A 21,174-nucleotide genomic window follows, 5' to 3' on the forward strand; every position below is an offset into this window, starting at 1 on the left:
GCCAGCACCGGGAAAGTGCACAGAAAAGATGTAAAAACTGCTTTTCTGTGCACCCTCTGACTTAATATCATGGCGATATTAAGTCGGAGGTCCCGAAAGTTTCCAAAAGTAAAAAAAAATAAATAAATTTGAAGTCGGCCCGCAGCTGTTGGGTCGAAAACCGGACGCTCAATTTTGCCGGCATCCGGTTTCCAAGCCCGTGGCTGTCAGCGGGCTCGAGAACCGACGCCGGCAAAATTGAGCATTGGCTGTCAAACCCGCTGACAGCCGCCGCTCCGGTCCAAAAGGAGGTACTAGGGACGCGCTACTGTCCCTAGCGCCTCCTTTTGCCTATTTTTACCGCCGGGCCTCATTTGAATAGAGAATCGCGCGCACAGGAGAGTGGCCTGTGCATGCGCTGGGAAAGCGGGCATTCGCCCGCTCTCCCGCGGACTTTACTGTATCGGCCCGAATGTAGGCAAAGAAATGCAAATGTAGAAGAGTCTGTATAGCCAATATGAAAATTACAGTATATGAGAAACATTTTTCCTGTTGATTGTAGTCTGTTCAAATGTTTCCTTATTTATAATTTTTAGTGAAATTTCTTTGAATGCACATTTTTTTCTGGCTTTGATACTTACATGGTCAGTGAGGGTTGCTGACCCTTCCCATGTGTAAACCTCAGGGGAATTATGTTGAGACATTTTATTTCCACCTTACTCCTATTGCACTGTCTGTGTCACAATATGAAGGTTGAAATAATGAAGCCCAATATTTCTGTGATGCTTTAAGTCAATTTTGAGCATGAGCAATTTGTTGGAGAATTTCCTTCTCTCCCCTCCTCACACGCCTGTGTCAAAGGGCATTATGACCAGGTAAGATGTGTTAACTAACTTATATTCTTAAGCATAAAAAACACTAGAAATAGAGATTTCCTCCAGCCTGCCTGTCTGGCTTACATTTAGTTCTGGCTAGAGCTTGGGGAACTCAGGATGCAGTATTTTAGCAGACTGCATGGCTGCATTTCTGTGGCTTGATTAGCAGAGGAAGTGTATCACAGCTTGTTTTCTGTTTGGTGCGCTTTGTTACTTTATCTGTTTAACAAAAATCCATCATACAATCACTTGCTGTGTTTTCATGTCAAAGTTGATATCAATTATTAAAGAAGTTTCTTCTGACTTCTGAACAGATAATAACACCATGCCGACTTAAACTGGTCTGATGTTTGTGCATGTGAAAAATGCCACTGGCTAGGCTGTATGAAGCCATTCACTACACCTGCACAACAGCAGCTTCTAGCATCAAGCTTACAATGTTCTACCAATCTTTTTGGAGGGAGGGGGCAGGCTCAAAATAGAGAGAGAACTTTGGCAGCATCATTTTCTCTCATATAAGCAAACACCCATCTACCTCCTGCCAAACCCAAACTTCCAACCAGCAGAATCCTGGAAAGGCACAAGTTCATACAGCTAACAGCTCCCAGAATTTACACACATTCACTGGCGTAGCAGGCAAGCAAGCTTTCATTCAGAAGTTTTGGTTTTATTATTATTTGTCAAACCAGCTCCTTTCACATAATGAGAACAGCAGCTAGATCCACCTTATGTCAGGAAGCAACCTTCCAGGACCTTACAAGTACAGCAGAAACTTGGCAGAGCGGACAGCGTGGACTCTGACCCAATCCGGCTAACAGAGACCCTTGGTAGCATATAAACCCAAGTTGTTTTAATTCTCTTTCCCCATAAAATGGCTCCCACTCCACTGATGGTGCTCCCATGGTAAGGGTGACAGTCACGACACAAAAACCTTCCTGTGTCCCCAAGCCGTTGGCAGGAAAAACAACAAGCAAGACAGATTGCTGCGGAGCAGAACTGAACCAAACGGCACAGCACAAGAGTGTGCAATGCCCATACTCAGCTATGTGGGTGGCAGGTATAGTCCATAAAGCAGTCTGGGTAGGCAGTCCCCTCAGTGATTCTGAAAGGTCCAGAGAAACAATCATGAATCTCTGAAATACAACAGACCTTTCCTTAGGAAGAGCAGGTAGTCTGCTCCTAAGGGAAAGTTTAATTTAGCCTTTTATTTCCAAAGCAGCTGCGCTGGAGACCATAGTCTCTGAACACTTTTCCCCTGGAAGTTGATGTCCATACCAGGAAATGTTCGAATTCTGCTCACCCTGAGATTAGTGTAGGTGTTTGCCAGTGGGGGCGGGAACAGCTGGCTGCACAGACTCCCTGGTTTTATTTTACTTGCTCTCTTTTTTGTTCCACTTCTCTCTGCTTGGTTTGCTGGAATTTTCTCTCTCTAGGTTCTTTTTTTTTTTTTTAATGGGAGGCAGGAGGGCATCTCCCCCCATCTTTGTTCTTTCACCACTCCCCTTCCTAATGCTTTCATCTCTCTCTCTCTCCCTCCGCTCACCACCTTTTCATACTTCTGTTACAGCTGCAGGAGCCAGGAGGAAAAGTTTCTGAACTGCTGCTTCCCTGTCTTCTCCTGCAGCCAATTTAATTCACCAGAATGAGTCAGCTTTGGAACGGGGCCAGCGCAACCCACAGTGCAAGCCGTGCATTTGCACAGGGCAGCAGCCTGAAGGGGGAGGCGGCATCAGGACCGCGACAGAGTTGAGTGAGCTGCTGGTGCCGCCTCGCCACAAAGAAGAGGAGAAGCTGCAGGACCGCAGCAGCAAACAGGAAGAAGTTACAGGGCCACGTGGCGGTTCCCAAGCTGCCACGCGGCAAAAATGAGGTGGCGGCGGAGGGCCATGCAGCAAAGAGGAGGAGGAGCCATAGCGCCTTGTGGTGAAGGAGAGGAGCCCTAGGACCCCGCAGCGGTTCACAACCCGCCACGCGACAAAGATGAGAGATTTCCAGGGCCACGCAGCGAAGAGGAGGAGGAGCCATCGAACCACGCGGCACTTCCCAACCTGCCGTGCAACGAAGATGAGTTGCAGAACCACAAGATGGGGAGCTATAGAACAACGGGGTTCCCCCCAAAAAAGTGGAAGACCAGGGCTGCTGGAAGAGGCCTTGGTGTATGTATGAGCTACCGGAGTACCGCGGTTTGAAAAAAGTTAAAGGAGGGACCCCTGTGGGGTAAATTAATTTTTAGTAATTCCGTGAGGAAAATTCCTGTCAGGAATCTCTGCAGAGCTCCTTTACCGCGAGGCTACTGCTGCGCGGAAAAAAGAAGACTGAAGGGGGACCCCTGCTGGCTGCAGGGTTAGTGCCATGCTGGGCATGCCCAGTTCTGGAAACCTTGACAAAAGTGTTCCGTGATTGGGCTCCATCTTGTGATGTCACCCATATGTGAGAACTACCATCCTGCTTTTCCTGTGAGAACCTGTGTGTGTATCTGAGCAGAAGCGGAATGTGAGAGAGACAGGGAGCACTGAGACAGATGCAAGCTGGTTGCAATCGTCTCTTCCCCAACAGCTTCACTCCGCCTACCTTTTTCTTTCTTTGCACCTCGCTATGGATAGACGCCTGGCTGCCGCGGCGTCTGCCTGCCGTCCTCTCCGGCGTCCCCGGACCGGCTTGGGCGCTGCCTCCCGCCATGCTCCGCTGGTACCTTAGGAAGCACGCCGTGCGGCCCTCACTCTTATTTCCTACTTGGCACGAACCCCCCGTGATGACGTCACGCTGCCCGGATATTTAAAGCCTACGGATGTTTGCTAGCCTTTGAGTTAGCAAGGGGATTCTTACGGATGGGATTCGCTCTCCATACCCAGCAACTCTGCCTCCAATTTCCTTTGGACTCTTAACGCTAATGGGGTAACCGCTCCTCTGGGGCCTCACTTGCTTTTCAGGTCGCTATCAGGAAACTGGTACTCGCTCCTCGAGGGCCTGCCTCTGTTCCAGCCCTAGTGCCATCTCCTATGTGGAACCGCTGTGCGAGTACATTACCTTCAAGCCTCTCAGCTCTCAGGGATCAGGCACTCGCTCCTCGAGGGCCTGCTCTCCCTATCCTGGGATTCTCCATACTGGGGCTTATTCATATTCCACTGTACTCATTATTCTCAGTTCTTTCCACTACAGCACTGCTACCGGAGGAGTCGCTATTCCAGTGCCTGAGGGATACTAGCCCAGCCGGGCTACTTCTGCTGCTCACCACTGCCACCTCTGGTGGCTTTATCACATTGTCTAATAAAAGATCAATCTCTGTGTTTGTGTGTCCTGAGCTGAGCCTGACCTGTGGCCCCGCACGGGACTTCCCACCGTGGGCGTGGTCAGCTGCCACAGTGTCCAAGGGTCCACCCAAACCTCACTAATTATAACAAAGCTCTAGGGATGATGGAATAAGAGGTCTAAATAAGTAGTAAGTTCTTTTTGAGCAGTAAATTCTTCAGTTTGTATCAGGAAAGGTGGAGGTATTGAAGCATAGGGTGTTCTCTTCGTGTCTGATCTTGTGTGCGTTGTGAGCATGTGTGGTTTGCGCATATATGTGAGAAAGAGGGATCTTGTGTGTATATATATGTAAGAGGGAATGTATGAGAGTGTGATCATGTATATGTAGGAGAGAGCATCTGTGAGAATGTGTGTGTGTGAGAGAGGAAGCATGTGAACATGTATATGTAAGAGGGAACACGTGCATGTATCAGGGAGAGAGCATATGTTATGTATGTGTATGTATAGATATATATCTATGAGAGAGACAAAGTTTATGCATCCCTTTCTCACTAATCCACGACAATCTCAGAGTGACTAGAAATCAAAAGTTTCCATGTATGGAGAGTGTGAATTATTTTATCCTTAGTTTTAATTTTTGGATGCTGTTTTGAAATATTTTATTGATGTTTGAGAAATTTAAAACAAATTGTTTATGAGTTTTTAATTATTGGATCTTCCATTCACCAGCTGTTCTGAAATATTCTTTTTATTAGTATGTTAATACTATTATGATTAATGTATTTATTATATTTCTTGATTTTATTATTTAAGTCTGAGGATTCGTGATTTCTGTTGATTTGTTGTGGTTTTCCTATTTAGTTTTTGCCTGCATGTTTCTAGTTATACTTTATGGTTTCTTTTTCCAGTATTTGGTGAGGGTCTGCATGTGTGATTGAGGAGAGGTATTCTGCTAGCGTGTAGGAATATATAGCAGCTTGGTTTCTTCTATTTTCCTAATAAGATGTGTATTGGTGTTTTAGGGCCTGGTAAGGGGTTGTTACATTTTAAGCGCTGGCAGTTCTGTTTTGGTGTGGGAGGTTTATTATATTGTAAATGTAATTGACTCATGGCTTTCTGAGAGTCAAGCGCACACCTAACACACATCACAGTAGTCCTAATGCCATTTGGGTTCCAAGTGTCTTTTATTTATAGGATTTTCTGGTTGGCACCAAGGAATTGCATGCAAATACTTATAATATTTTCTTTTACCTCAGAAGACTGTACTTTGAATATTCTTTTTCATGTAAAATCTATTATAATGCATAATTTTTAACTGTGTCCGTGGAGAGAGCAGGAGGCAGGAGTGCAAGGATATAAGATTTGCTTAGGACACCTAATACTCTTGCACCAGCAGTGGGTTCCAGGAGGAGGGGGTGAAGACCTGGAGAGTGGAAGGCGACAGTTTTTAAAGTTTAGGCTACTGGAAGGAGCTGGGCTTTTTTGGCAGGCCCGAGACAGAGAATGAATGAAGTGTGGTGGGGGGGGGGGGGGGGCAGCACAATAATTGTTCGCACAGGGCAGCAAAATAGCTAGCACCGGCCCTGCTTTGGAAGAGGGGGGAAATGCTGAGTCAGCTCAGAAACACCTCCTCCCAGCACCCAGGGCTGCCATCCTTGGTCACTACCACTTACCACAGCGCGAGAGAGGTTTCTGCAAGCTCGCTGCATTGCTACTCCTTCTGCCTGCTGGTGGCCACCCACAGGACCTAATGCCAGCCATTTAACAGCACAGAAAGAAAGGGAGGAAGAAAGAGGTGGGAATTGGGAACAGGAAGGAGCAGTTTAAAACTTTTCCCATGGGACAAAAAGAAATGAAATATCCCTGCCCCCAGGACATTGGCCATATTTTTCCTGAGGGTGGAAGAAAGTCCACACACCCAAAGAGGGGATGGAACTGCATCCACACAGCTTGAGATTTTAAGTAGGTCTCCAGAGATCCGGTTAATTTCAGTAAAATCCTGGAGTGTCCGGGTGAAACCAGCCATGCAGATGCCCCTTAGAAGTGCCCGGGGCGGATTGCAGGAAAATATCAGCCTGGGGGATTTTATTTCAAAACCAGCCCACAGGATATCTGTCTGATTCCCTTGTGTGTTTTCCCTGCAGCATGGGTTTTTATAATTGAAAGTTTTATTGACAACACAAGTAAAAACATAACAATTAGAACATCCAGAAATGACTGAACACAGTGCATTCTGGTCATATAGCAATCAAGAAAACATAACATGTAAAAACCAGTAAAGACTCTGCAACATGTACAAAACTGCGGTTAATAAATAAATAAGAAAGAAAGAATGTTGTATATGATAACAGAAAAAATAAACAAACTGCAGCATGTGCTTCAACAATTCCCAAAAGCATGCCAAACTGACCCTCCATAGGTACATCATGTGACTGGAGCCTGGCAGAATTGAGTCTAAAAATCTCCAACATAAATTTCACGTTTTCCCTAAATAGTTAAGTAGTAGAGCACACCCTAGTCCAGGGGTGAGCAAACAGAACTGTGTGCCCTCTTCCATCCATACAATTGGTTGCCATCCACCCTCAAGTCTTGTTACATCTCTCATAATTATATCTTGGATTCCTGGTTTGGTGTTAAAGTCTCTTGTCAACCAATCAGCTCTTGAAGCAGTTGCCAAGTAATGTGACAACCACACTGCCAGCCAGTGTCAGACACACACAGTCTCTCAGACACAAACTCCCACACCAACTCTTTCATATACTCACTTTGTGTCCGAGAGAGGGTGTGTGCCAGTGTCTCTCTCTCTCTCTGGCATAAAGACACTCATGCACACCCTCTCACTCTGTATATGGGTGTGTCTTAGAGAATGTGGGATAGATTTTAAAAGGTGCGCGTGGGAGTAGATTTGTTCGCGCAGCTCGGCGCAAACAAATCTCCCGATTTTATAACATGCGCGCGCTGCTGGGCTTGTATGCGCCGCCGAGCCCATGTCTTTCTGTGTCACAGAGAGTGAGACACACTCTCTCTCTCTGCCACACACATTCCATCACTGTGCTGCTGTTCATATGCTCACACAATGAGTGCCCCCACTCCAGTACTACCATCATTATCTAAAAAGTTTCTACTTGCTGCTAGCCCTTCCCCAACCTGCAGTAGCCCTCTCCCTTTCCCACCTCTTTCTGGCACACCCACTTCAGGAGACCCACAGCTTGCTGACCCTTTCAGGAGGGATGTCCAGCTACAGAAGCCTCCCCAGCAATGCACAGGAACTTCCTCTTGGCTCACCCCATCCTTTTTTCTGACTGTAGCTTGCCTCCACTTCTCCATAACCCTCCCCCCACCACCACACACACACACACATTCCAGTGTATTCCCACTGGCAGAGTGCTACAGAGTCTGCTGCTCTTATGGTTCCCCAGGCTTTGCACTGCTTACCTACTCTAAAGGAGGGGTGGGGAGGGGAGACCAGACTAATCAATAGTTCCTCTAGGACTTAAAAAAAGAAAAATGAAGCCCTGTCTGAGTCTAGAGACCCAAAGTAGCACAGCTCCAATACTCTGCTTTCCCATGTGGATCCAGTACAGCCAGGACTGGTGCAAGGGTATTAGGCATCTTAGGTAAAGCTTACAGCCTTGTATCCCCCCAGCCCCTCCCTCCTCACACACAATTAAAAATGATATATTTATAACAGTTTTTACATTAAAAAGCCATTCAAAGTACAGTTCTGTGAGGTAAAAGTATCACTAACAGCATGTACATTATATTTAAATGCAGTGCTGTAGTGCCAACCAGAAAACCCTGTAAAATAAAAAATAAAGAAACACTTGGATCCCATATTTATTATTTATTTATTTTTTCTATACCGAAGTTCCTGTAAGAATACAAATCACACCGGTTTACATAACAACAACAAAATTCGCTCAGGAGCATTACATAGAACAAAGAAGGCATAAAAATATGAAATGAATTATAACTTAACATATTGAAAACTGTAACATATCCTATCATATCAATTAACTTCTCGTAAATATATGTCTCGGTGGCATTAAGTCTATTATAATATATGGTGGATAAAGGTCTGGCTTTCAAAAAGCCTTGAGTAAACTGAATTACAATTAAAATATAGTAAAACTCCAATACAAAAACAGCAATAACAGCCAGCACTCAAACAGTGACAACTCTACCTATAAAAAGGCAATGCAACAAATATTACACCAGGCCCTAAAACACCAGAACAAGCTAAGCTGCTATAGATCCCTACACAGAAGGTACATGCTAGCAGAATACCTCATCTCTGTCACACATGCAGAATACAGATCAATCCTTACCAAATACAGAATAAAGAGACCATAAAGTATAAATAGAAATGTGCAGACAAAAAAATGAATTGGAAACCGTAACAAGCTAGATCCTATATGCAGTGTAACAATGGAAAAAGAGAAACATTATCATTCCTCATAAAATATCAAGAAATATAAACCATCAATATAAAGCCATACAAATAAAAAGGATAAATATTACAAAACAGCTGAACATCCAATAATTAAACTCATATAAAACTTTTAAAAATTTCCCAAAAACTAAGAAAATATTTTAAAACAGCAGACACATCAGATTAATAACAATAAGATTTTTAAAATTCCCCCTTTCTATACTTTTCAGTCACCCTGAGATTGTTCTGGATTAGTGGGGGTAAGGGAGTGTACAAACTTTCTCTTCCTTCCCACACATGCTGACACGCGTACATTCCCTTGTACCCACTGACACCTGCACACTCATACACACATGCTCCTTCGTGCCCACTAACAGCTACACACATGATCCCTCGCACCCAACGCCTACACACACATGCTCCCTTGCACCCACTGACACCTACAAACACATGCTCCCTTACACCCACTAATACCTATACACTCTCCCTCACTCCCATTGACATATACATATACACACGCTCCCTTAGATCTGCTGCAACACGCACACATGCGCTCCTTTTCACCAGTGACACCTACACACATTTGCCGGGTCTCTTGCACACTCCCACTCTCTCTCGCTCCTCCCCTGCTGCCTCTGAATATATTTTAGAAAATTATATTTACATTGATGGTCAGGGGGGATGCAGGCAGGATTATAAGGTGATAGCCCTGGTATGGGGAGAGATGGGCATGCCTGATACAGGGGGTGGGGTTATTTTTGCCACAGCCTCAATATAAGGGGGCCATCGGCAGAAATCTGTGGGAGGTGTTCAGCCATGGTGAGGCAGCAGTGGGATGTCTGCCGGCTGCCTCCTTAGCAAAGAAAGACGAGTTCGGTTTAGGGAAGACTGTGGGAGTGTTTTCACTGTCGCGGTAGTCAGAGAAGAGGGGAGCAGATCCATAGCAATCAGTGAAGCTATGGGGGAAAAGACCAAAAAAAAAAAAAATACAGGCCCATAGAGCCACGGCTGCAGCTGCGGAAACAAAGTAAAAGAAGCATAGGCTTCTGGAACCGTGGCTACAGCCGCGGGAAAAGCAAAGACAAAACAAAAACAAAAAAAAAAAAAACACAGAAATGAGCGGAGAGCCTCGGTGGAGGCTCCTGTTCCACCAGAACAGCTGCTGGGGGCCGGGTGTTAATCGCAGCGGCTCCGCGGGTATGGGGCCACTGCAATCAACACCAGTATCATGTGACTGCCCTGACCTGCCCACCAGGACATGACCAAAGCCCCGATAGGCCAATCCACCCCTGGAAGTGCCCCTTCAGGGTTGCCACCTCAGTAAGGAGCCAGTGCTTCCATTAGGAAAACTAGGCAGTAACCTACAGCGCCAAAATTTAGGGGGCGGCAAAATCCTGCTAGCAGAAGAGGGATGCTACGCCAGAGTCAATACCACCAAAGAAGGGAGTGCTGTGCTGGAGGTAAGCTGGGGAAGGAGGTGGATGACCGAAAGTTTGTCTAGGGTCCAAGTATTCTTGCACCAGCCCTGACAGTCTTCCACCAAAAGAATTGGCTTGCCCGCAGATCTCCCCTTACTTGCCAGTTTTCCTCTCCTCCACATCACTGCAGAAGCTTCATTCCCATTAGACTTCCCTTTCTTCCCCTGCCAGCCCTCTGCACCTCCAGCTCCCTCCTCATCTCATCTGAAGCAGGAGGGCAGGCTGCTAGGAGATCAGTAGCGATAGCTGCAGTCAGTAAGTGAGCATGAGGACTGAACTGGTGCACGTTCAGAAGCTCCACAGCGAGTCCACTCCCAACTCCTCAGCATACGTTTCTTTTCTAATTCCAAGCCCACCCTGGGGAGCAGATGAAGCCGCTGTGGAGTTTGTGAGCGCGCACTGCCTCCGTCCCTGCACTCACTGACGGACTGCAGCTGCCTCCTTCTCAGCAGCCAGCCCCCCACTAGCTCAGGGAGGGTGTGGTAATGGAAGCAGTGGCAGCTAGGAATAGGAAGTGGTACAGAAAGCTAGGGAGGGTAGTTGGGAGACCTTGAATTAGGGTTGAAGTCAGAAGCCTGGGGGTATATCAGGAAGGAGATCGGGTGCAGGGAGGGTATGAAGCCATGAGAGGTGGAAACTTGCCAGGTTCTTATGGCCTGGATTGGCCACTGTTGGAAACAGGATGCTGGGCTTGATGGACCCTTGGTCTGACCCAGTATGGCATGTTCTTATGTTCTTATGCTTTAAGAAAGATCAGTGACTGGCAGATTGCCAGCAACTATGTTGCTGGTTTTAAGGTCCCATTGGTTGCCTGTCTTTCTTTAGGGAACACTGGCAAAGCAGTCCAAATACTGGCTCCTTGGCAAACATACCCACCAGGATTAGAGTGACCAATTCTCAGAGAGCATGTGCCAGGATCAGAAAAATGTCGATTCTCACCAAAAACATTCAGAGCAGATCTAGCGCATGCAGTAGTGCCTTCCAAAAAAACAAAAAAAATCATGACCTCCTGCCAAAACAAACCTTCAGTATGCCACTGCACTCTCATAGCAAATAAAGGAGCAGCAGGAGGAGTTGACAAGTTATTTATCAAGCCTAACAGGAAAATTCCACAGCACCAGCCATGACACCCCCCCCCCCCCACACACACACACACACACACACACACAAAAACACACAAAACTATGGGCATTCAGCAGATTCTCTCTCACAATTCTACTGGACTCACATAACCAGTCATTTCTAATAGGGTAGTGCCCAAATGCCACGTCCCCTAAAACAAACAGGAACAAATAACTCTCAGAGCACCAACATAAATGTTTGCTGTCACCTTCCCTGTTGCTGAAATCCTTTATTCTGCAAGAAATCCTGCAATGGAGGAACTGAAGCTCAACAGATTTCAACCCTAGGGAGGTGAACAGGTTACTGGGGGGAGAGAAGCAATGGTGCCTGACGTCAGAGAAGAGCAGGCAGATCTTCAGAGATACCAGATCCTGATATGTTGGCCTCAGTCTGGAAAGGGAAGGAGAAATTCCAGCTGTCCATACATTTAATTCACTTTGGCTAGGTATTTTGTTTTGCTGCTTTAACAAAAATTATCTTGCTTATAAATTTCACAGAAGTAACAATGGCCTTAAAGTACACTTCACTTATTGATGAAATTATTTCTCAGTCAACAGAATTTCACTTCTAGCAAAATAAGACTATCTCTTGAGCTGGCGCTGAATTCTACTTCACATAAATGTAACCGAAGAAGAAAAAAAAAAAAAAAAGAGCATTACAAAATTTACCAGGTCTCGTTTTCCCATTTTACGTTCCTTCTGGACCATTTCCAAAAGAGTTACAGCCAACTGCTGCCTGGAAGTGCCAGCATCCTCCTGGGAGGTGCATCCTGCTGAGGTAGAAGACAAGATCTGCAAAAGTGGCATCACCAGAATGGGAGCCATGACTGGGATCTGCTGGACTTCGGAACACGAGAGGATTTTCTGAGCTATTCAGCAAAAATAAAAGGGGATAAAATAATAAATGCTGTTTGCCTCCATGATAATATTCAAAAACAAGTCGCTTAATCTAATATGCAAATTATCAGTCTACCTGTAATAGCTTTACAATTACAGTTTTTTTTGTTTTTTTACTATAACTAACTGTACCCTTTCCATTTTATACCAGTTATCTATTATATTTTTTATCAAACACTTGTATAAATTATTTTCTACCAAAATATAAAAACACATCCAAGATTCACATCACATTTATGACAAAAAAAAGCTTTATAATGTGTAAACTGTGTTAATACAAACTATCACATCTATCCCCGCATAAAACCTACAGCTGAAAGTATGCTATATAACAGCAAACATTTAATTCTTCTGATCCTGGCACATCCTATGTTTTGCTAAATAGCTGTTTTAGGGAGATCAATCAAATGAGATAGTAGTGTGACTATGAATACGTAGACATGCATATCTAAAAATGTCTCAGTATTCATAACCACTCTACCTTCTATTTTTCACACTTTTAAATGAAGTTCAAATTCAACTGACTTTGGATCCCAAGCTAAATACAACAACATCAGCTGCTAAATGGTGAAATAGAAGAAACTTCACCTTAACTATTGCCTCAATAATGGCTGGATTATCCATTGTACTCAAAGATCTGTTTTTCATACTGGGGGGGTCAGACTTAACTCTAATCTTGCTCTGTCAAAACTAATATCCTCTATATTCGGCATGTAAAACCATTTCTAGAAATTTGTTCGTGATCAGTCAGGGTCTCCTAGTAATGTCTCTTGAAAAAACAATTATTGCAGAACATTGTAACCAAACTGATCTATAGCTTTAACAAATCATTTTGATGGAACTTCAATCGCTTCTGTATTAGATTATTAAGGGACAGAGGATTGCAAGACACCTAACTGAGAAGCGCAGGGATAGCAGCAAGCACCCTGCGAAAATGGATGCTGTTAAGTGATATATAAGAATCTGTTATGAGAACAGTATAATTGTATACATGAGATAACATTGCTTTTCATAAAGACATAATACTGTTGCATATAAAAGACTGCTTTTGCTTAAAAAGACATCAGAGAAACAATTAAGTGAATTGCTTGAGTATGAATGAGTATTGAGGTGCTAAAATATTGTATTCAGAGAAAAAGGTGTTAGACTGTTTTGCTTGCTGAACGTCCTTGTTCTCAAGGAAAATCTCACTAGCAGGCAGTAAAGAAGTGAATGTGATAGAAAGCTGCCTTTAACACATTAAGGTGAAATACTTATTTTAAATGTATGTGCTTTGTTATTGGTGGGTTGCTGAACCAGAGGCAACATGGTTTCACGAGGGGAAGATCCTGTCAGACAAATATGATTTTTTTGATTGGGTGACTAAAGATCTGGATAAAGGAAAAGCTTTTGATATGATCCCGCATAGGAGGCTTATGACTAAAATGAGAAGCTTGAGAGTCAACACCATTGTGGTGGTGGCATGGATTACAAACTGGTTGATTTTTAGGAGACAGCGTGTAAAGGTAAATGGAACCTACACTGATGAGAGGCCCGTGTTAAGTAGAGTGCCCAGGGATCGGTGTTGGGACTGGTTCTGTTCAATATTTTTGTGAGCAACATTTCGAAAGGGATAGAAGGTAGAGTTTGTCTATTTGCGGATGATACTGAGATCTGCAAAAGAGTGGACATGCCTGAAGGAGTAAAGAGAATGAAAAGTGATTTTAAAAAGCTTGGTTGAAGATTTGGCAGCTGGGATTCAATGCCAAGAAATGCAGAGTCATGCACCTGGGATGCAGTAATCCAAATGAGTTGTATGTGATGGGGGATGAAAGACTAATGTTTGAATGTAAACCGAGGTGATGTTACTTACGTGCCCCGGTATATAAAAAACCCGTAAATAAATAAATAAATAAATAAATAAATAATGTGCATGGACCAAGAGAGGGATCTTGGAGTGATAGTGTCTGGTGATCTGAAGATGGCGAAACAATGTTACAAGGAGATAGCTAAAAGAAGAATGCTGGGCTGCATAGAGAGAGAAATAACCACTAAAATAAAGGAGGTGATAATGCCCTTGTTCAGGTCCTTGGTGAGGCCTCACTTGGAGTAAGCAGAGTTGCTTATTTGTAATAGGTGTTCTCCAAGGACAGCAGGATGTTAGTCCTCACACATTTTATATTTATTAAAATGTGTTAATCACTTAACACTAACAAGGTCTAAGTGATATACAATAAAACATACATAATAAAATATCAAGACTAAAATCATACAAAATGAAATAACTTAGTAGTATAATACATTCTAATAGTACAAACATACATTCTAGCACAAGAAAGTTCTGGATGTAGACATCTGGATGTAGTTTGTTACTGGATGTATAATATTATGGCATGCATCACAAAGTTTTTTTTAAAGTGCTCTTAATGTTTTTAGACCATCGCATAAGCATAGCTCTAAAGAAAAAGAGTTCCAAAGAACCGGGGCTGTGACGGAAAAGGTACAATCTCGGGTGACATGAAGACATGCTGTTTTTAACGAGGGGATGTCTAAAAGACCTCTTTGTGAGGATCGCAAATATCTGGATGGTTGGTACTTCTTTAACAGAACATTAGACCACGAGCATGAGTGATTATTGATCAGACTGAATGTTATCATGCCTATTTTATATTTGATCCATTCATTGATTGATGCCTGCAATTAAGCAAGCAGATAAATTGATTAGCATTTGTAGTGGTTGCAATGTGGAGCTGGGAAGGCCTAAGTAAAGGCTATTGAAGTAATCAATAATCAGAAAGATGGAAGCTTGTACTATAGCGTGGAAATCTGAGACATGTAACAACTTTTTAAGACCAGACAGGACACGCAATTTGAAAAAACCCTGTCTGACTACCATTTTAATATGTGGATGAAAGGATAGTGTGCTGTTTAGTAAGACTCCAAGACTTTTGACTTGATTCTGAAATGAAAAAGAAGAGTTCTCAAGATGAATAAGGTTGTCTGGAAAAGCAGCAAAAGGGCTGTGAACAGAAAGAACTCTGTTTTGGACATATTCAAGGGAAGTTTGTTGTGTTGCAACCATGTTTTAATAGTGGAAAAACAAACGGTCAGGTGTTCAATGGTGTTCTGCCAGGTGGAGTGTAGACGTAGTACAAACTGGATATCATCGGCATAAATTTTGTAACAATCAGTTAAACTAGCAAGGATTTTACAAACTGGAGCCAAGTAGATGTTAAAGCAGATGAGAGGGAAGATCCCTGCAGTACACTTGTTTTGATGACTAAAGCAGAAGAGATTTCATTCTTAATTTTGATGAGTTGCAAACAATTTTGGTGATAGGAAGAGAACCATTTAAGGATTGATTCCAGAGAGTCCTCCTGTCCTCTCTGGAATCAGGAAGTACCTGGAGTAGAATCCCCACCCTCTTTGCCCTGGTGATACAGACTCAATCGCTCTGGCCATTAAAAGGAAGAAGAGCTCTGCTAGTAGTACCTCCTGATGCACTACTGGCCCCCAAAACAGGCACGGAGGGCAATTTGGCAGGACACCCAATAGTTTCAATTGGTACCCCTGATGGATGATGGACAGAACCCACTGGTCTGAGGTTATATTGGGCAACTGGTTTGCAAGGAACGGAAGTCTTCCCCCAACCAAAGGGTCCATCATCCTGGGTACAGGCAACTAGTGTACGCTCCATATGATCCAGTCAAAACCCTGTTCCCAGAGTAGACTGAGAAGCTGGCTGGAGCTTAGGGGCTCTCTGCTGCCTAGAACAGTCATGGGAGCTCTGATGGCATTGTTAGAAGCGAGGGGGAGAAGGATAGTATTTCCTTTGGCGAAAGAAAGACTTTCTTGGCTCCGATCTCGCCAGCCTTCTAACGAGGATGACAGGTCTGGAGTATTGGCAGAGATTTGTTGGAGGATTTCATGGTGGTCTCTAAGTTGGGCCATAGCATCCTTCCCTCTATTCTCTGAAAAGATTCTCTCATGTACATGGCACTTCAGCAAGTCAATCCTGTACCTCTGGTCGGAGATCCAAGGCCCACAGTCATGCCACTCTGCAGGCACCAATTCCCACTACAGAGACTCTCAATGCTGTCTTGAAAACATCATAGATTACACAGACCTCAGGTTTTCTGCATTCCAGGCCCTTATACACTATAGACATGAGGTTGTCCAGCTACTGCTGAGGCAGCTACTCAGCCACCTCATGCACCTGCTTCGAGATGTCCTGCGAGTACTGGCTCATATAAAGCTGGTAGGCAGTGATGCGGCCAATGAGCATGGTGCCTTGAAACACCTTCCTCCCTACAGCGTCCACTCTATGGTCCTTGGCACGAGGGCACCATGGAATGAATCCGAGAGCACTTGGCTCTCTTGAAAGCAGATTCAACCACCACTGACTGGGAGGACAGCTGACGCTTATCAAATCTGGCAGACTTCTGGATGAGGTAGGCCCTGTCTGCCTTCTTATTAACAAGAGGCACTGAGAAGGGGTGTTCCCATATCCTCAGCAGCAACTCTAAAGATCTCATGTACTAGGACCACCACAATCTCTTTAGGAGGCTCCACAAACTGAAGGATCTCAAGTATTTTGTGCCTGGCATCTTCCTCCTTCAATAACTGAAATGGGATGGGGCTGCTGCCATCACCCTCACAAAACCTGCGAAGGTTAAGTCCTCAGCTGGAGACTTCCTTCACTCCTCTGGAAGCAAAGGTTCTGAAGGGAGATCCTTGAACCTTCGGAGGAGGCCTCCAAAGCATCATCCCCCTAGTGGTCTTAAGGTTCTTCATCCTCACTGTAATCCACAGATGAAAGGAAAGGGGCATGAACCAAAAAATAATGGCGACAGGAAATCTATGGCTGGCGGGCACCAATGCACAGCTACCAGGGAATCAACCATGAAAGAAAACACCCAAATCACCAAAAACCTGACTAGGAACACAACGGGAATGGTACAGAGAGGGATCCAGTGATGGAATAGCACGGAAAAAACAAGAAAACTGCAAGAAAAACGTTTTCCACAAGGCCAAAAACAGCCAAAAGTGAGCTCACTCACACCACAAGGCTTACAGTTCCATAAGAACATAAGAAATTGCCATGCTGGGTCAGACCAAGGGTCCATCAAGCCCAGCATCCTGTTTCCAACAGAGGCCAAAACCAGGCCACAAGAACCTGGCAATTACCCAAACACTAAGAAGATCCCATGCTACTGATGCAATTAATAGCAGTGGCTATTCCCTAAGTAAAATTGATTAATAGCCATTAATGGACTTTTCCTCCAAGAACTTATCCAAACCTTTTTTGAACCCAGCTACACTAACTGCACTAACCACATCCTCTGGCAACAAATTCCAGAGCTTTATTGTGCGTTGAGTGAAAAAGAATTTTCTCCGATTAGTCTTAAATGTGCTACTTGCTGACTTCATGGAATGCCCCCTAGTCCTTCTATTATTCGAAAGTGAAAATAACCGAGTCACATCTACTCATTCAAGACCTCTCATGATCTTAAAGACCTCTATCATATCCCCCCTCAGCTGTCTCTTCTCCAAGCTAAACAGCCCTAATCTCTTCAGCCTATCCTCATAGGGAAGCTGTTCCATCCCCTTTATCATTTTGGTTGCCCTTCTCTGTACCTTCTCCATCGCAACTATATCTTTTTTGAGATGCGGCGACCAGAATTGTACACCATATTCAAGGTGTGGTCTCACCATGGAGCGATATAGAGGCATTATGACATTTTCCGTTCTATTAACCATTCCCTTCCTAATAATTCCTAACATTCTATTTGCTTTTTTGACTGCTGCAGCACACTGAGCTGACGATTTTAAAGTATTATCCACTATGATGCCTAGATCTTTTTCCTGGGTGGTAGCTCCTAATATGGAACCTAACATCGTGTAACTACAGCAACGGTTATTTTTCCCTATATGCAACACCTTGCACTTGTCCACATTAAATTTCATCTGCCATTTGGATGCCCAATCTTCAAGTCTTGCAAGGTCCTCCTGCAATGTATCACAGTCTGCTTGTGATTTAACTACTCTGAATAATTTTGTATCATCTGCAAATTTGATAACCTCACTCGTCGTATTCCTTTCCAGATCATTTATATATATATTGAAAAGCACCGGTCCAAGTACAGATCCCTGAGGCACTCCACTGTTTACCCTTTTCCACTGAGAAAATTGACCATTTAATCCTACTCTCTGTTTCCTGTCTTTTAACCAGCTTGTAATCCACGAAAGGACATCGCCTCCTATCCCATGACTTTTTAGTTTACGTAGAAGCCTCTCATGAGGGACTTTGTCAAACGCCTTCTGAAAATCCAAATACACTACATCTACCGGTTCACCTTTATCCACATGTTTATTAACCCCTTCAAAAAAATGGAGCAGATTTGTTAGGCAAGACTTCCCTTGGGTAAATCCATGTTGACTATGTTCCATTGAATCATGTCTTTCTCTATGCTTTACAATTTTGTTCTTGAGAATAGTTTCCACTATTTTTCCCGGCACTGAAGTCAGGCTCACTGGTCTATAGTTACCTGGATCGCCCCTGGAGCCTTTTTTAAATATTGGGGTTACATTGGCCACCCTCCAGTCTTCAGGTACAATGGATGATTTTAATGATTGGTTACAAATTTTAACTAATAGATCAGAAATTTCATTTTTTAGTTCCTTCAGAACCCTAGGATGCATACCATCCGGTCCAGGTGATTTGCTACTCTTTAGTTTGTCAATCTGGCCTACTACATCTTCCAGGTTCACAGTGATTTCGTTCAGTTCGTCTGACTCATCACCCCTGAAAACCATCTCCGGAACTGGTATCTCCCAGACATCCTCATTTATAAACACGGAGGCAAAGAATTCATTTAGTCTTTCTGCAATGGCCTTATCTTCCCTAAGAGCCCCTTTAACCCCTCTGTCATCTAATGGTCCAACCGACTCCCTCACAGGTTTCTTGCTTTGGATATATTTTTAAAAGTTTTTATTATGAGTTTTTGCCTCTATGGCCAATTTCATTTCAAATTCTCTCTTCGCCTGTCTTATCATTGTTTTACACTTAGCTTGACAATGCTTATGTTTTATCCTATTTTCTTCAGATGGATCCCTTCTTCCAGTTTTTGAAGAATGTTTTTTTGGCTAAAATAGCCTCTTTCACCTCACCTTTTAATCATGACGGTAATCGTTTCTCCTTCCTTCCACCTTTCTTAATGAGCGGAATACATATGGACTGCGCCTCTAGGATTGTATTTTTAAACAATGTCCATGCCTGTTGAACACTTTTAACCTTTGCAGCTGCACCTTTCAGTTTTTTCCTAACTATTTTTCTCATTTTATCAAAGTTTCCCTTTTTAAAATTTAGTGTTAGAGCTGCAGATTTACTTATTGTCCCCCTTCCAGTTATTAGTTTAAATTTGATCATGTTATGATCACTGTTGCCAAGTGGCTCCACCACCGTTACTTCTCTCACCAAATCTTGCGTTCCACTAAGAATTAAATCTAAAATAGCTCCCTCTCTTGTTGGTTCCTGAACCAATTGCTCCATGAAGCAATCATTTATTACATCCAGGAACTTTATGTCTCTAGCAAGTCCTGATGTTACATTTACCCAGGCAATATTGGGGTAATTGAAATCTGTGTAATCCTGACAAAGCTGATTCGAAACAGTCTTATAAAACAGGATGTGTTTTATTTTTTCAATATGGCAACTCCACAAGGTTATACGAGCACCGGCTTAATGGCGGGACGCCATTAAGCCGGTGCTTAATGGGGGACGCCATTAAGCCGGTGCTCGTATAACCTTGTGGAGTTGCCATATTGAAAAAATAAAAGACATCCTGTTTTATAAGACTGTTTCGAATCAGCTTTGTCAGGATTACACATCCTCCTGCACTATATGTACATTGCGATATTGCTTGAAGTGCAGTATTTGCTCATTATTTGTTTTGTGGTAATTGAAATCTCCCATTATTATTGCACTGCCAAATTGGTTTGCTTCTCTGATTTCTCTGTCTGACCATTTTGTCCAGGTGGACGGTAGAATACTCCTATCACTATACTCTTACCCAACACACATGGGATTTCTACCCATATAGATTCTACTGAGCATTTAGTCTCTTCTATGATCTTTATCCTGTTGGACTCTATACCCTCCCGGACATAAAGTGCCACACCCCCACGAAGTTGATCCTCCCTATCATTGCGATATAATTTGTACTCTGATATAGCACTGTCCCATTGGTTATCCTCCTTCCACCAAGTCTCTGTGATGCCAATTATGTCAATCTTATCATTTGCTGCTATACACTCTAACTCTCCCATCTTACTACTTAGACTTCTGGCATTGGCATACAGACATTTCAAAGTGTGTTTTTTGCTTGTTTTAACAACCTGCTTTTCAGTTGTTTGGGATAATTCGGAAATCATTAGCTTTGGTGATTTTTTACTTATAGGTATATGAACTATGTTTGCATTTAATGGAACCTCTCTTTTGGGATGCCCTAACTCTCCTGTTTCATTAGTATCCTTCAAGGATACATTTCTCCGAACCATGCACTGCTGAGTGACTGTCGGCTTTCCCCCTTGTTCTAGTTTAAAAGCTGCTCTATCTCCTTTTTGAAAGTTAGTGCCAGCAGCTTGGTTCCACTCTGGTTAAGGTGGAGCCCATCCTTTCGGAAAAGTCTCCCCTTTCCCCAAAAGTTTCCCCAGTTCCTTACAAAACTGAATCCCTCTTCCATGCACCATCGTCTCATCCACGCATTGAAACTCTGGAGCTCTGCCTGCCTCTGGGGATCTGCACGTGGAACAGGAAGCATTTCAGAGAAAAAGAGAGACTGGAGAGTGAACCAGTGTGGACGTGTGATAATGGGCATGCTAGGCATGGTCAGTGTGCCTAGTCAAAGTTCTAAAAATGTTGATATAAAAGTTTTCCACATCAGGGCTCTATCTGATGATGTCACCCATACGTGAAGACTACCATCCTGCTTGTCCTTGGAGAATTGGTTTTAGTTCTGGAGCCCATATCTCAAAAAGGATAGAGATACAATGGAAGCGGTCCAGAAAAGGGTGAGAAAAATGGTGTGGGGTCTGAATTGGAAAACCTATGAGGAGAGGCTGAAGGATCTGAATATGTATAGCCTGGAAGAGAGGAGATGCAG

General features: G+C 43.6%; 1 protein-coding gene across 1 annotated transcript in view; it reads right to left on the reverse strand.

Moving 5' to 3' along the window:
- Window positions 1-21,174, reverse strand: part of FOCAD (focadhesin) — a 788,759-nt gene that overhangs the window by 568,026 nt on the left and 199,559 nt on the right. Inside the window, exon 10 of the mRNA XM_029606912.1 lies at window positions 11,804-12,003. Coding sequence (XP_029462772.1) covers window positions 11,804-12,003 — 200 coding nt within the window. The remainder of the gene's footprint in view (window positions 1-11,803; window positions 12,004-21,174) is intronic.

The sequence above is a fragment of the Rhinatrema bivittatum genome, chromosome 1, assembly GCF_901001135.1.
Source record: "Rhinatrema bivittatum chromosome 1, aRhiBiv1.1, whole genome shotgun sequence".
NCBI lineage: Eukaryota > Metazoa > Chordata > Amphibia > Gymnophiona > Rhinatrematidae > Rhinatrema > Rhinatrema bivittatum.